The sequence below is a fragment of the Rhinatrema bivittatum genome, chromosome 3 (assembly GCF_901001135.1).
Source record: "Rhinatrema bivittatum chromosome 3, aRhiBiv1.1, whole genome shotgun sequence".
Taxonomy (NCBI): Eukaryota; Metazoa; Chordata; class Amphibia; order Gymnophiona; family Rhinatrematidae; genus Rhinatrema; species Rhinatrema bivittatum.
In genome coordinates, this window is record NC_042617.1 from 323,357,950 (window position 1) to 323,374,495 (window position 16,546).

Sequence of the window (16,546 nt, forward strand, 5' to 3'; positions counted from 1 at the left end):
CACGGCATTGGACAGCTAAGCAGACAATGACCGCTGCCACTATCTGAATCAGAAAGCTAGCTCCAAGCCTCACATGCAGCAGCAGGAGATGCATTTACCCAAACATCTCCATCTGCTGTGGGGCTGGTCTCGCGCAGCAGAAAATGGTTTGGTTAAACGCAACTTCTACAGTGGAAGTCAGAGTCTCCTCAGCTTGTCCAGTGCCAGGGCACACATGTCAAAGGCTGCAGACCTCTGGCCCAGAACAAATGGAAATATGATTCTCACAGGACAAGCAGGACGGTAGTCCTCACATATGGGTGACATCACAGGATGGAGCCCTGTACAGAAAACTTTTCTGTCAAAGTTTCTATAAAGCTTTGACTGACACTGGCACACTGAGTGCTCTGAGCATACTCAGCCTGCAATTATCCCTGTGAGCACAGGTGTCTCTCTCAGTCTTCTTTTTTCCCCTCTGCAGTAAGCATAGCGGTTAGGAGCTCTGTGAGAAATTGAAACACTTTTTCCGCACGAAAACATTTAAACATTTACTTCACAAACACTTTTTCCCTGCACGAGTCTCCCTTTGCGTACATTTATTCGACGCTTGGTGAGTACTATGCCCTGTTTTTCGGTCAGTTCCCGTCACCTCCCTGGCCTGCCAACCAACTGTGGCCTTCCCTCTCCCTATTTTTCATAGTTAGCCACACATAGCCTGCGAGTGTCCCTCTGTGACACTCTGCCTGGTTATTAGCGCTAGTGGGACAGGGACTTCCATGGTTTCCGTTGCTGCCAGGGCCTCTGTCGAATCCAGGGCCTTCGATTTCCTCGGAACCCTCACGCAGTCGATGCTTCCATCACTACCGTTGGTACCCCCTTCTGGACCATCCTGCATTCTTCAATGCCATCGGTACCCCTCCCCTGCGGTACATTGATGACATCGTTCCCTGCATCGATTCTATCAGTGCCATCCATGTTTTTCATCCATGGCACTGATTTTTCCCTGGGTTTCATCAATGCCATCATTGCTCGGATGGATGCCATCGATGCACACCCTTGTGTCTTCAGTGCCATCATTACCCGGGTAGATGCCATCATCGCCCAGGACACTTCCATTGATGCCAGGATCATTTCTATCGATGCCATCCTCAATTCCATCGGTGCCATCGATGCCCAGGTTGATTCCATTGGTGCCATTGTTGATTCCATCGATGCCCAGGTCGATTCCATCGATGGCATCGATACCAATGTCGATGCCATCGGTGCCCATGTCGGTGTCATCAATGCCCATGTTGGTGCCATCGATGCCATTGGTGCCCAAGTCAATCCCATCGATGCCGTCGACACCCGTGGCCATACCGTCTATGCCCGTGGCCATGCCACCAATGCCGTCGGCGCACGCCTCCACACATCGATGCTGTCGATGCCCACATCGTTTCCATCAATGTCTTCGACGTTCCTATCGATGCGATCATTGACTCCGTCGATGCTGGCCTCATTTTTCCGATGCCAATGATGTTTTTTGATTCTCGATGCCACATCGTTTCCATAGATACCTACGCTGATGCCATCAGTGCTTTCGTCACTGTTATCCTTGCTCTGCCTGGGTCATCGACACTTTTCATATATATATTTTGACGATGCCCTCGAGGTCGCTTCGGCCGCCATTGACACTGTCAATACCGAATCAGCACTTCCACGTAATGCCCTCGCCTAAACACAGTGCTCCATGCTTTGGGTTCTTATTAAAGCCCCGTATTAGCCTACAACACTATATAGTGCCAGGAGCAGTGCAGGCATGCTGATAGTCTGTCAACATTTGCCATCCAAGACAGAGAGGGCATCCACCTCGGCGCTGGGGAAAGACCGGGCCGAGCACCGTGGCGCTCATTGTCACTGGCACGGTGACCATCCGCCACCAACGCCATCCAGCACATTGGTGTTATCCTTCTCGGTGCTGGAGAATGCCCGGGCCGAGCAACATCACCACTGCCATCGCCACTGTTCCTCACACTGCTGGCAGTCCTTGGTGCTCCAGAAACACCGGAACGAGTTCTGAAGAATTCTGGACTGGCGTCATGACACATCGAGCTGCTGCAACGAAGGCCGGGTTCACGAGTCATAATGGCTCCCCTGTACCTGAGGCATGCCTCACCGACATCGGTGCGGGATTGTGGCCCTCCACAAATTACTGTGGAAGCGCCAGCCATGCTCAGCCTGTCTCTTCTATACCTGCGCTACCATACCAGGCTTCAGAGTTGAGACGGACATTACGTCCGACAGGCTACCCCTCAATGACTCCTGAAGTCCACGGAACCATCAATCTTCACCGGCTCATCCTTTGGCGATCCACGTCGGATGGTAAGTAGTCTAATCCCGCTTCAGCAGCATTCCCATTGAGATCTGTTCTCTAATTCGGGCCACATGGTTCAAAAGGTTCTAGGTCGCCTGTCTTCCAAGAATCACATTAGTGTCACATATCGCTATTGCCAGCTATATCAGACACCATACCAAGAGAACCTCTCTACCATTTATTTGGGATTGCATCAGCACATCCTCCCGTTGTCAGCAACGGGACCCTGTACTGATTAATATTCTGGCTTCTGGTTCCTAATTCAGGACCGAAGTTCCAGATGGATTTGCTGATCTGCTAAACACGAGATCCAGCAAATACTGCCTCAAGTGCAAATCCACCTCGAAACCTGGTGACAGGTTTCGACGTTTTCTTGTACAGCACACAGAAATGCGGGTAAGACTTTACCGCTCACGCTCCCTTGGGAGGTTACATGATATCCAGGTTACATCAGCCCCGCCAGTTGGACACCTCCGGGTCTCTCAACTTGCCGGATGTCAGAGCGGCCACCCCACTCTGTACCAAGATTCACGGTACACTCCCCCGGATGCTACAAAGTGCAGGAGGAGGGGGTTGGAGAGTTTTAATTTCACTATTCTTTCTTTCAACAGAAAGTAGTTACTCTTTGCCCATCCTGGACCTCAGAAATACCAACTTTCTTAAGAAGGCACAGGTAAAATGGTATCTCTCATCACCATGCTTCCATATCACAGTAAGTAGATTGGCTCTAATCTTTCTATGTGCTTCATGGTGAGTCAACAATCCTAAGCTCTGCCGGTTGCACCAGCTCCGTCAACTGGGGCATTTCATTAAATCACTATCGGTGACTGCTGTTTCTCTACGGAGTACAACATCATTCACGCTTTTCCTTGCATGGACAGCTGCATAACCACAGTCAATCCAAGCAAGGAGCTTCATGACTCACTATAAATCTACTACCCGGGACTGCTGTCACTGCCATAAATCCCTTATAGAATACTTTGGACACCACAGTCACAACGACCTTCCTGTCCAGCAATCACGCAGACATTCTAACAAATTCCTATATGTCCCTGCGTGCATATTCCATAACTTCAGCCCCTCAATTCCTTCATTGTCGGGCCATGGGTTTTTTTTCACTAAGCACTTTCCTCATAGATCCAAAAATGCTATGGGTTAGGTTCAGTGAAATTTTATTATCAGTGGGTCTAAGCTGTTCAACCGCTTTTGTCCCTCATTCATATTGCAGATCTAGAACCAAAACCTATTCTGCTCCTGCTAATGCTCGCATTTACTCAGGGTTGTAAAGTTTGACCTAACTTCTTCTCAACCCAATATGCATTTATTCTGCTCCAGGCACAGTTTCACATGAACTTCCTGGAGCTTGTAACCATGAGTTATGCCCTTATGCCTTCCAATATTGCCTCTGCAACGAACCTTGTGCATACAGACAGACAGCATAGGGACAATGTGCTTTTCCAAAACACAAGCACGCATAACCTCTTAGCTGCTCTGCTAGGAAACTCTGCAGCTCTATCCTTGGCCCTTGCTCGCTCCATGCATCCTTGGGCCACTTATCTGACAGACTTACTGAACGCACTAACAGTACTTCTTCATATAGGTTTGCATCCTCTTGAATGGTCTCGGACTACATGTGTAGCGAGAGAAATCTTCTAGCGCCGAGGTCAACATAACTTGCCCTCTGCGTCCACATCAAACCATACAGTGCACAGATTCTCCTCCCTACACATTTACAATGCGTTCCCATAAAAGCCTTTCTTCCATCAAGGCCCTATTATATGTGTCTCTTCCGCTGCCTCTCATAGCCAGCACTCTTTTAATGCTGAAACGGGACGGGGTTCACTGTTTCTCAGAACCACGTCTTGGCCGAGACCAGTATGCTTCCCATACTTCTCAGTCTATCACACCAGTAACCAATTCGCCTTCTCACAAATCAGTCTCATATCATAGACTCACTGATGTTCTCAGGTATTGGTAGCATCACAGAAACCCTTCCACACCCAAATCCTACCATTCAAAATGGCATGATTTACCACATAATGCTTACAAAAGGGTTTTACCCTTTTTCTTTTTTCTACACCACTCTTTTTTCTTACTCCCTTGGATTCTGCTCCCCAGACATCCTTCACATGGTACACCTCGGTTCCAATTGGAGTACCACTTGGGAGTGGGGATACCCGTTTAACGGTCAACCCCTTCTGAGTCAGCTTACCATGGATTATCCACTGATCAAGCCGCCTCTGTTTTCACTAGTCACGGAATGGGAGACATAATTCTTGCTTACAAGACTCATACGTTCTCCGTTCGAGCCTTTCCATTCCTCTCACTTAACAGTCTGCCATGGGGAACTCTTTCCCTCGTAGACATCACTGCTACCAACAGGGTCAGTGAGTTACACACCTTGTTACATACTCACCCGATCCTGCATTCCTCCGTGACCGAGTGGTTTTACATTTTCAACTTCATATCCTTCTTAAGGTAGACGTTGCATCTCACTTTACTCAGAATATACTCTGCCCACTTTCCCAACACCTCTCTCTCACCAAAGCGAGAGGGTTTTTCCACTCCTTGGACTGTAATAGTGCACTTGCATTCTATCTAGACTGCACTATACTCCATAGGAATTCCACCTAACTCTTTCCTTCTGTGGCAAGAGCCAAACTGCGAGTTCCAGTGGGCAAACAGACCTATTCCGTCTAATTGACGGTCTGTATCTCTTTTTCCTAACAACAAGCAGGCATTTCTCTACAACACTGTGTGTAACCTCACTCTGTTCCGTCCGTCCCAGCCTCCATAGCTTACCTTCGGCCACTGCTGCTTGTACATATTTATCAGGCTGCGACCTGGAGCTCTTTCCATACCTTCGCAGCCATTATTGCTTAGATACGACTAGCTGGCATGCTCCATGTTTGGCCAGTCCGTCTACTCCTATTCTTTTCGGTTTAACTACCCAACATCCTTCCACCAACCCGTTAAGGATTTCAGGATGCCCTCCGTTCCAAATTCCACCCCCGTCATTGCGCCTTTTGAGTGTCTTGGGTGCATTTGGTGCACTCTCAGGCATCCTCAGCTCGGTACTCACCCATATGTGAGGACTACCATCCTACCTGTCATGTGAGAAAGCAAATGTTGCTTACCTGTAACAGGTGTTCTCACAGGACAGCAGGATGTTAGTCCTCACGAAACCCACCCGCCACCCCGCGGAGTTGGGTCTGTATACATTTTTACTTTTATTTAGTTTCACTTAGTTTTTGGGTACTTGCCAGGTTCTTATGGCCTGGATTGGCCACTTTTGGAAACAGGATGCTGGGCTTGATGGACCCTAGGTCTGACCCAGTATGGCATTTTCTTATGTTCTTATGTTCTTACTTGCGCTTTTTGCTATAAGACGAGACTGAGGGAGACACCTGTGGTCACAGGGATAATTGCAGGCTGAGCATGCTCAGTGCACTCAGTGCGCCAGTGTCAGTCAAAACTTTATAGAAACTTTGACAGAAATGTTTTCCGTACAGGGCTCCATCCTGTGATGTTACCCATATGTGAGGACTAACATCTTGCTGTCCTGTGAGAACACCTGTTACAGGTAAGCAACATTTGCTATCCCCCCTTGACCTCTGCCCCATCCCCTTTCATCTGCTCTTGACCGCTGTTCCTTTCCCCATTCACCTGCTTTCTCCTCGTACACTCTCCCCCTCTCCCCTCTCTCTCCCTCCCCCTCTCTTCCCCCTCCCCCTCCCTTTCTCTTTCCCCCTCCTCCTCTCTCTCCCCTCTCTCTCTCCCTCTCCTCACTCACCAATTGTATGGTCTTGGCCTCGCGTGAAGAAGCTTGCCCAAATCAACTTGTCCTGAAAATCTGGAGTCAGGTGGCAACCCAATTAGGCCTGGAGGCCATAAAATAAGACAAAAAAGTCCAGGAGGGCCAGAACATGGCAGAGAGGTCTGAAAGACTGCAGAGCAAGGCCAGAAGGCTTGGAAGGACCCAGAGCAAGGCAAGAGGCCAAGAGATGCCACAGAGCAAGGGAAGAGGACATAAGGCAAGGCAGGAGGCTTAGAGGCTACATGGCTAGGTTAGGCAGAGTAGCAAGGAAAGAGTGGCTAGGTCAGAGTGCTGAGGTGACGCAATGGACAGGCTGGATTAAGTAGGGCTGAGGCTTGGCCGCCGTGTAATCAGCGAGGAGGTACCTGGCAAGGTAGTGAGCAAGGCTTGCTGAGGACTCCTGTTGGAGGGAAGACTGCAAAGCCAGTGCTGTTGGGAGGCTTTTTCCAGCATGTTTTGTTTTCCAGAGGGAAGCAGGCACAGGTATTTCAAAATAAAATCCCTGTGTGTACTTGTGCCAGCCTGCTCCCTGTGTTGCCCCTTTTCCCTGTGTTGGGGTGTGTGTGTGTGTGTAATATTCAAAGGACTTTTCCTGTAGATAAATGGGTACTTACCTGTAGAAATCTCAGTGAATATTTCCTACTAAATGTTGTAATGCAGAAGAAATGAGACCCATCCACTGTGGGGAATTTATGGCTGAGGACATCCTGTATCTTGACCCTAAGGTGCACATTCCTTCCTTCCAGGATGATGAAGCAATGCAGGATAAGAGGAGGCATTACGGGGACAGCAAACACTTTTGTCCAGTAATGCTAAAAGAGAAAAGTATCCTTTTCCCTGGAACCGCAGAGAATGCAGCAAAGTATCGAGAGAAAACCTATTACTTCGCATCTCCTGAGAACAAAGACAAGTTTCTGGAGCACCCTGAGGAGTATGTGGCTCAGAAGGAACCGCTAAAAGTGAGAAATCTTTCTTCTCTATACCCGGGGAGCTAGCAAGGCTCTTAGATATCTCAGAAGATCTGTGGCTCATGTTTCTGGGGTGGGGGCCTGGGGAGGCATCAGAGGTGGCAACCCACAGGATTCCCTCTCAAGATAAGGAAAACATATAAACTAACTAGTAAAGCATCCTCAAGAGACTGGCCTGCCACCACACTTTCAAAGGGAAAATTAACTTGCAGGGCCGCCCATGGGCTTGCAAGCTACTCGCAGGGACTGAAAATGCCCACCTCATGAATATTAACTTCAGGCATCCTAAAACCAGACCTGTTGGGGGGAGGGTGCGCAAAAGGATTAAAGTTGTCCACATTAGCTTGACGTCTTGTGGAACGCTGCTGTCAGCTGGGTAGCAATGTACACCTGCAGGAAAATTGTAAAGGGATCTAGCCAAGTCGCTAAGGAGTTTACACAGTAGACAGAAGCATACGTGGGCTTCACAATATGCCAGCTTTTAGCTGGATAAAAAAATGGGGCATTCCCAGGGTTCCAGTTAGGTCAGTGGAGGGATCTACTCGTGTACAATTAAATTTTAAATCTATATATGCGATTTGGTTTTCACTGTTCCTTCTCCCTCAGAAAGTGCAAGATCCTTGGGTACTTTCTCTTTCAGAATTATCTACAAGATGCCCAGGTGCAAAAGTAGCTGCCAAGCTTGCAACTAGGTGGGATAATGAAAAAGGGATTTCCGCAGGGGAAAAGCATTGTATTTCCATTAATCAGCTGAAAAATGCAGCTAAAAATCAGCCCGCTTTTCTAAAACCTTTGGGTATAACCGGGGGCATATTCAGGTGTGGGGGACGAAAAGTCCGCGCGTAGACATTTTCGATTCTATACACGCACTTTTCTAAGCAAATTCTGCTCACAGCAAAAGCAGATAGAAAGCATTGCATCTGTGGCAAATTTCAGAGTGAAAGTACGCATAACCCATGGGTTTAAAATATGCATGGACTTTCTCCCTATGTGCCCTCTAAAATATTAGATTTATTTCTCAGCAAGTGTACTGAATTTTTCAGTGCCATTTAATGCAAAGCTGATCAAAAATTTGAAAGTGGATATGCTCCTCTAGAAGTATACAATAGCAAGGGTTCTTTCCTTTAACTCTTCAGGGCTAACATGCTATGCCCCCAGCCGCCCCCTAACTAAGTCTTAGGGCCTGTCAGATCATTGAAGCCCTAGAAGGGCTCAGGGGAGGAGAGAGAGAGTTCTGCTGGGGATGGCAGTAACATATCTTAACTGCAAAATGCAAAAAAATATAACTGTGTAAGAAAATGATGTCTTTAATGGAAGAGTAATTTCTCAGCACTGTATGAATTGCAAGCCGCAAGCTTTGTTAAGAGGCTACATTAGAGAGAATTTTATGGGTGAGTTTCTGAATGTTACACAGCCCTCTAAAAGGCATCATGAATTTCATTCTGTTTGTAATTATTAGTATTTTCCAGTGGAGTTGTGTTGCTGAAGCACGTTTCTTCTACACCACCTTCTAAATCTGTTCTTCTGGCTGAATTTAACTTTTAGACTGACACAGAATTGGTTCTGAAGTCTTATATTTTCCATTTAGTCCTGCTACACCAGTCCAGACGAGTGGGGTTATGTCCCTCTACCAACATATGGAGACAGCGCACAGAGTTTTCCTTTTTAACATTGTAGAGGTGGTATAGCACATGGAAAATCAGTATTCTTTTTGTGGTGCAGCAGGATTTCTCCAGGCACTGGTGGATTCTTGGGCCAGGCCCCTGATTTCTCCCAAGAGGGCAAGCCCATTATCAGGGTCTCAGGCTAGACCCCTAGTTTCACACAGGACAACGAGCCCGCTTTGAAGGTTCCCAGTTCCAGAGAGACTTGGTACAGCTCAGGGGAAAAAGGATTTTCCTTACAAAAAAAAACAAAACATCAAAGGAAGAATCCTCAGTTTCTCTGAGAGGGTTCTTACTGCCTCCTCCTTCCTCCTGTCACTCCTCTCCTTCTATCTCTGCTCCAGAACCATTTTTAAGTTGAAAGAAAAAAAAAAAGCAGAAGCAGCAGAGACAACCTGAGATGCTGGTACAGACCTCAGGTAAGTGTCAGCCGGATCCGGTGTTTCCTGTCCCAGTGTTTCCTGTCCCAGGCTGCAGAGGGGGAGATGCCAGGCCTGCTCTTTACAGAGTCTGAGCATGCCTACTGATGGCGGGCCTGTAGCTACAGATAGACCTCTTCTGCCATAGGAGCACACATGTTGATCAGTAGGGCCCATGGGGGGAAGGGTTTCCCAAGGCTTTGGAGCTTTCGGCCATTTGTCTCTTGGTGCAGGGTAGGAGCCCTGACCTATGCCAAGAACAGTAGCTTATCGTAAATTTCTTTTGGATTCGTTTGCTTTTTTGTGGAATGGCAGCCATGTTGTTTGCTTCACCTGCACTCGGGTCATTGTTGCAGCAGCATTCCTTGGAGGCTGCCTGGGATTTCAGGGTCTGCCATATCTGGCTGTCGTGGAGATGGCAGTTCAAGAGTTTCTGGGCAATTTCACTGGAATTCTTTACACCTTTGCGACTAGCTTTTTGAGCAATTCTAAAGCTTGATGCTAGGAAAAGACCTTCTGCTGGCTAGGGCTTCAGCTGTGAATTCCAGACAAGTATTCCAGTTAAAAAAAAAGGGTTGAACACTTGCTGTGGATCTTTTGTTTCCCATCATGGAGGAGGCATGGAAAGAACTTAAAGACCAGCTGGATTCATCCATCTGTTTCTAGAGAGGAGGGTGTGGTGTCCTCAGCATGGACAGCTCAATGGTTCATCTTTTTTCAAGGAGATAGGAATGCGACCTTAATTGATCAGGTAGAGTACCTGTGGCTTTTCTGCAAGACCCCTTGCCTTGACCAGTGGGGGCCACAGGTTTGTTCCCTGTTGTCTCTGATAGAGGTCTTAAGGTATTTGAGGGTCCACTAAGGCCTTCTCACCTTGCACTGAGTTGTACCTCCTTTCTTAGGAAGTGGTTCAGTGTTTGGTTCAGCCTCCTTGGGCAGATGCTACTCGGCTGACCAGTGCCCCAGTAGAGAGTAGTATTTTTCTCTAGGTTCCTTAGAATGGGTGGATTGAGCCTCCAGCCTCTGTCAGTCCAGAGTTTCTATTGGTGGCAGTCTGATGACACCAGAACTCTTGTGATAGTGAAGAGGCTCGCTTGGCATCGGTAGCAGTGTTCCTCTGGAATGCCCTTTATAATTTTTCTCAGATTTTCATCTAGATCATTAGCTTCAGCCTTAGCAGTCAGAAGATTTCTCTGATTGTGCAACCAGGGGACAGTTTTCTGGTCTAATTCTCAACTGGGCAAGGTCCCCATTACAGCAGATCTATTTGGGGAAGGACTAAAGTGGCTGGATATGAATCTTGTAGATCCAAAGCTTCTAGGGCTGCCTAGGGTCCCTTTTTCCATTTTAGTGGAAGTCGGGGTCAGTTAAACTTTTGACTTGCTGGTTCTGGGGAGTGGTTGTGCTCTTATTCCTTCAGGATTAAAGGTGAATGTTGGTCCTTTCAGGGATATTAAAAAAAAATGGCAAGGCATGGTTCCACTGGTTCCTTTGGCTCCATCTACACTGACAATCATGCATAGTGAGTTTGCTTTCCTAGGGAAAGTTTAACATGAGTGTACCCAAGTATTTAGATCAGTAGATATTGGAGTTCTTCTGCTTCAGTTATGCCTTGGAGCTTGCTGCTTCCTTTCACAATACCTTACCACAGCCTCTTAGAGGCTACAAATCAATTATAATCTATCCAGACTTCAGCTGTTACAAGTAGTGGTGCCAGATCTCTACTCAGAACAGTTTGTGGTCTGTATTCCTTTTTGTTTTGTAGTATCAGAAAGGATAGCAAACAGAATGTTAGGAATTATTAGAAAGGGAATGGTTAATAAAATGGAAAATGTCATAATGCCTCTATCGCTTCATGGTGAGACCGCACCTTGAATACTGTGTACAATCCTGGTTGCCGCATCTCAAAAAAGATATAATTGCGATGGAGAAGGTACAGAGAAGGGCTACCAAAATGATAAGGGGCATGGAACAGCTCCCCTATGAGGAAAGACTAAAGAGGTTAGGACTTTTCAGCTTGGAGAAGAGACGACTGAGGGGGGATATAATAGAGATGTTTAAAATCATGAGAGGTCTAGAACGGGTAGATGTGAATCAGTTATTTACTCTTTCGGATAGTAGAAAGACTAGGGGGCATTCCATGAAGTTAGCAAGTAGCACATTTAAGATTAATCGGAGAAAATTCTTTTTCACTCAACGTACAATAAAGCTCTGGAATTTGTTGCCAGAGGATGTGGTTAGTGCAGTTAGTGTAGCTGGGTTCAAAAAAGGTTTGGATAAGTTCTTGGAGGAGAAGTCCATTAATGGCAATTAATCAATTACGGGCGGATTTTAAAAGCCTTGCTCGCGTAAATCCACCCGGATTTACGCGAACAGGGTCTTGTGCGCCTATTTTCCATAGGCCGCCGGTGCGCGTAGAGCCCCGGGACGCGCGTAGGTCCGGGGGCGTGTCGGGGGGGGGGGGCGGGACCCGATGACGCTGCGTTTCGGGGGTGGGGCGCGGCGTTTCGGGGCGGGACCGGGGGCGTGGCGCCGGCCCAGGGGCGTGGTCTAGGCCTCCGGACCAGCCCCCGGGTCGGAGGACGGCGCGCCAGCATTCCGCTGGCGCGCGTAGATTTACATCTGCTTCTCGCAGGCGTAAATCTACGGACAAAGGTAAGGGGGGGGTTTAGATAAGGCCGGGGGGGGGTGGGTTAGGTAGAGGAAGGGAGGGGAAGGTGAGGGGAGGGCGAAAGAGAGTTCCCTCCGAGGCCGCTCCGATTTCGGAGCGGCCTCGGAGGGAATGGAGGCAGGCTGTGAGGCTCGGCGCGCGCCGGCTGCCCAAAATCGGCAGCCTTGCGCGCGCCGATCCAGGCTTTTAGAGGATACGCGCGGCTATGCGCGTATCTTATAAAATCCAGAGTACTTTTGTTTGCACCTGCTGCGCAAACAAAAGTACGCGATCGCGCTGTTTTTAAAAATCTACCCCTTAGAGAATAGCCACTGCTATTAATTGCATCAGTAGCATGGGTTCTTCTTAGTGTTTGGGTAATTGCCAGGTTCTTGTGGCCTGGTTTTGGCCTCTGTTGGAAACAGGATGCTGGGCTCGATGGACCCTTGGTCTGACTCAGCATGGCAATTTCTTATGTTCTTATGTTCTTATGTTCAGTCTATCCACTTCTCCTGGTTCCTTGGGATGGATACTTGATATTGACCTCGGTTTGACTCTTGGACCTGCCCGACTACCACCTGCCATCAACTATAGTCTGCCACAGGTTATCCCTTGCCTTCTCCTGTTCCAACCCTGTTACGTTCACAGATCTCGTTATAAGTAGACGCCCTACCTAAGACCTGCCAGTCCCAGTACCCAAAGGCTCAACTCGAGGGAAAGGTGGACTGGTAAATGTGAAGCTCCAGTTGGGCCTCTGCCTCATCTCGGTCTGCCTGCCAACAGTAGGGACCTCCAGGGTTCCACCCTGCAGATAGCGTCAACTCCACCTCGATCCAAGGGGCCATGCTCGCAACAATGGCCCTTTCTTCCTCCCTCCCCAGCTAGTTGAGCTTTGGTATTCCCCACTTGTCTCAACTGTATTAGTGTAGCAGTATGAAATGGAAGAACAATTACCTGTTAATTCTCTTTCCATAAATCCTGCTACATCAGGCCAGGATCCTCCCAGGAAGTTGGGCCATATTAGGCAGGAGGAATTTTGGTTTTCATATATATTCCAGAGAAGTGGTTCTCCCTTCTTTCTCAGCTTTGTTGGTTTTAATCCTGTCTTCCTTTGATTATGTTTTATTTCTGATTTTCTCCACAGGGTGCAGACAGATAATCTGCTGTAAATAGATAATCTCTCCACAGCAAACTTTGGTATTTTTTAAAGTTTATTTGATTATTTATGTTCTTTTCAGTGCTTTGTCATAGGAATACTGGCTTTCCCTGTGCTGTTCTACCTCTGTACAATGATGATGATGTCACAAAGGAAAACTGTGTGCTTCCACCTGCTGGTAGGAGACATAATCCATTTCCTCTCAAGTAGATTGATTCATGGAAAGAAAATTAACAGGTAAAAATTTCTCCTTTGCAGAAAAAGAAATGTTTTCTAATGTTACATGTTTCAGTTTTGTGTCCTGGGTGACAGAAGCCAGAAATAAAATGTTTTTAGCTAAGTATCCTGGAGTAATTATTTTGGGCTCCTCCTTTTACTTGTGGTGTGTAATATATAAAGGTGTTAAATATATCTTTTTTGAACCAGAGTACCTTGACAAATATCTGGATTCTCCTAAGTCAACCTCAGACTCTGGGGGCTTGGAGGATTCTGACTCATCTGTTACGGCTGTCAATTATACCTTGCTGTTAGCATCAGATGCTGCAGAAATTATGAACCTGTATGAATATTGTGCTATGGCATCTTTGTTTTGTTACACTTAATTTCGTATTTTTCATGTGTGCGTGTGTGTGTGTGTATGTGTTTCATTTTTGCCTCCTCCAATCTTAGATTCTGAATTTGATATACCAATATATATAATCTCTTTTTCTTTCCTGGAATTATCATATAGCTGGATCTGGATAATGTAAATATGTTATGTGTATAATATTGAAAATGATAATATTAAAAATGATTGTTTTCTCAACATTCAGGCAGGTCAATCCCAATGAGTAGGTTATGCACCTCTGCCAGCAGATGGAGACTGAGCAAAAGCTGACTTCATGGTCATATAGTCCCGCCCCAACATCAGCCCGCTAGTATTCTCCATCTCCTGCAGATGGTGGACATGCATTTCCATTCAGGGGATTGCCTGTGAGTAAAAAATATATATAATAAGAAAGATGAAAAAAAAAAAGAAGTTGGAAAGGTTTCGGAAAGATGAAACATCTATAGAGCACTGCTTGCCTCCTGAGGTGATACCATGTGGTCCCTCCCTCAGCAAAGTGTCTTAGTCTGGTAGCCTTGAGTGGCATGGACCTGAAATTCGATTAGCAGAGAGAGGCTCGGCGGTGAAGGCTTTAGCCCTCTCCTCCTGTAGTTGGGACCTGTTCCTACTCTCAGCCAGGGAGGGCTGAACTCAGGTAAAAGATGTTTTACTTAAAAAAAAAAAAAAGAGAGAGAAAAATAGCACAGAGAAGAAAATAAGCAGGAGAAAGGGTTTGTTATCTTGTGGTTTGGCTGTCCTGCTCACGTCCTTGGGAGTTCCGTGAGGTAAGGAGGTGGTGCAGGCACAGCAGGTTGAGCAGCTATTTGGCTAGGCCCCACTCCCAGGCTTCTGCCATTTTGGCACATGATGGACTGTGAGATATTTTTGTGCATTTTGGGCTGTGGGCCACTGGCACATGACTGTGCACCCGTTTGTGCATTTGTTCTCACCTGTGCATCCAATTTGGACATTCTTCCTTCTGGATGCACATCTTGTGTGTCCTGCTTAGGTTCTTTCTTGATGTTGGTATTGGGCACCCATTTTGGGCGCCTAGTTGGACATGTGGCGAAAGGCACGTATCCTTGCATGCACATTTTATGTGCATCCATGTTGGGCATGGGTTTTATGTGCGCATAATCTAGGTGCGAGCTTTTACCGTTCTGCATGCTTAAAACTAGGGCATCCATAGTGAAGAAGCCTAAGCACGTATCTATTTATGCTGCATGCCACATTAGGACCATTCAGCTGGAACTTTCTTTAAGCTTGTGTCAGCTCTGCCTAGATGCTGGGGAGAATTACCTCTTTCAGATTTTGCTGGCCGTCGTCCATATCCTTGGTCTGAGGGGAGTAGGACTGAAGATGACAAGACGAGGATGTCTCCTCCCTTGATTTATCCATGGGCTGATTCATCATGAGCCACTGGCTCTCAAGACATCAGGTTCAAGCCTATGGGGCCTGGAATGAACCCATTCTCCTTTTCCTGGGTAAAATTCTTCCAGGGAATGCAGACATTTCTACAGGGCCGGACTACTGAATCAGCAGTGCCTACTAAGCTAGGTCCGTGTGCTCCAAGTGCTCCTCCACCTGTCTCCAAGGTCAAGTGCTGTGGTGCAATGCGGCCTGACTAAGCTCGCATGCAGATGACTCTCCTGATGAGGAAGGGGACATTCCCCAAATTTGGAGCCATTTCAATCTCTTCTCTTCTTTTTCATAGAGATGATTTGCTGGGTTTGATTTTTCAGACCTTGAAGATCCTCGGAGTGGCTGGGCCTGACTTCTTGGGTATGCAGAAGAAGGATCCTATTTTGGTCACCCTACACAAAGCTTGTTTCCTTGCCCTCCTGAATGCAATCCAGGAGTTGATTGATCTGGAATGGAGTGCTACAGATGCGTCTTGGAGGATTTATACCCCTTGGATCCACAGGCCAGAGAACAGTTGCATTTCCCTAGGGTGGATGCCTTGGTGTGTTATGTCACGAAATGTACCACCATCCCAGTAGAGGAAGGTGCAGCACTGAAGCATGCTCAGGATAGGAGGATTGAGGCTATCCTAAAGCAAGCCTTTGAGGCAGTGACAATGAATTTGCAAATTGCTTCTTGTTGCACCTTGGTAGCTTGGGCTACCTTGCATCTTTGTCAAAACTCTGGTGGTGCCAGGACTGATCTTGGACCTGTGGGCCACCTTCTTAGCTGATTTGGTTCACACAGCCGCCAGAGGAGTGGCTTTGGTTATTGAGGCCAGGTGGTTGCTGCGACTTCGCAACTTGTGAGTGGATACTATTTCAAAGTCCAATCTTACCAAGCTGCCCTTCAAGGGCTCACCTTTCTTTGGCAATGAATTGGGGAAAAAATGGCAAGTAAATGGGGAGAGACCCAGGTTCCTTCGTTGCCAGAGGATTAGAAGCCCATTGTCTGGTCTTTTTGGGCAAGTGGCTGCTCTCAAGACTAGCAGTGTTTTTGACCTTATAGGGAAGTTTTTTTCCCAGAGGTCTCGTACCTTCCACAGGTCTCAGTCCTTTTGCTCCTGAGGACCTCGAAAGGATGTGGGTTCTGGAGGTGGAGTTCCTCGGTCTTCCAATGAAGGTTTGTGGGATCACCTGTTGATGTAGGAGATAGGTGGTCATCTATCCTGTTTTTATCACAGGTGGGTCCAGATTACTTTGGATCAATGGGTTTTCAAAGTGATTTGCAATAGATATGCTCTAGAATTTCTTCTCATTCCTCCGAATGCCTTCATGGTCTCTCCATGCAACTCCCCTCTGAAGAGGTAGAAGTGGAAGCAACTTTACAATGGTTGTTTAACCTGAAAGCTGTGATTCCCATTTCTGAATCACAGAAAAATATAGGCCGTTATTCCATCGAGTCTCACATGTATGATTTTTTTTACCTGCCAGTGAGAAATTGTACATGTGCATGTAATGCAAAGAGCTCCTGTCTCTCAGAGAAAAAGTCCA

The 16,546-nt window shown here is 47.1% G+C and overlaps 1 protein-coding gene across 6 annotated transcripts in view; it reads left to right on the top strand.

The window, feature by feature from the left end:
* Positions 1 to 16,546, top strand: part of AK9 (adenylate kinase 9) — an 829,950-nt gene that overhangs the window by 479,206 nt on the left and 334,198 nt on the right. For 5 of the 6 annotated variants that reach the window (XM_029595283.1, XM_029595287.1, XM_029595288.1 and 2 more), the window contains one exon: positions 6,896 to 7,108. In XM_029595283.1, the coding sequence (XP_029451143.1) occupies positions 6,896 to 7,108 (213 nt within the window). Of the gene's footprint in view, positions 1 to 6,895; positions 7,109 to 13,088; positions 13,244 to 16,546 lie in introns of all 6 variants that reach the window. The other variant, XM_029595289.1, reaches the window with a different exon arrangement.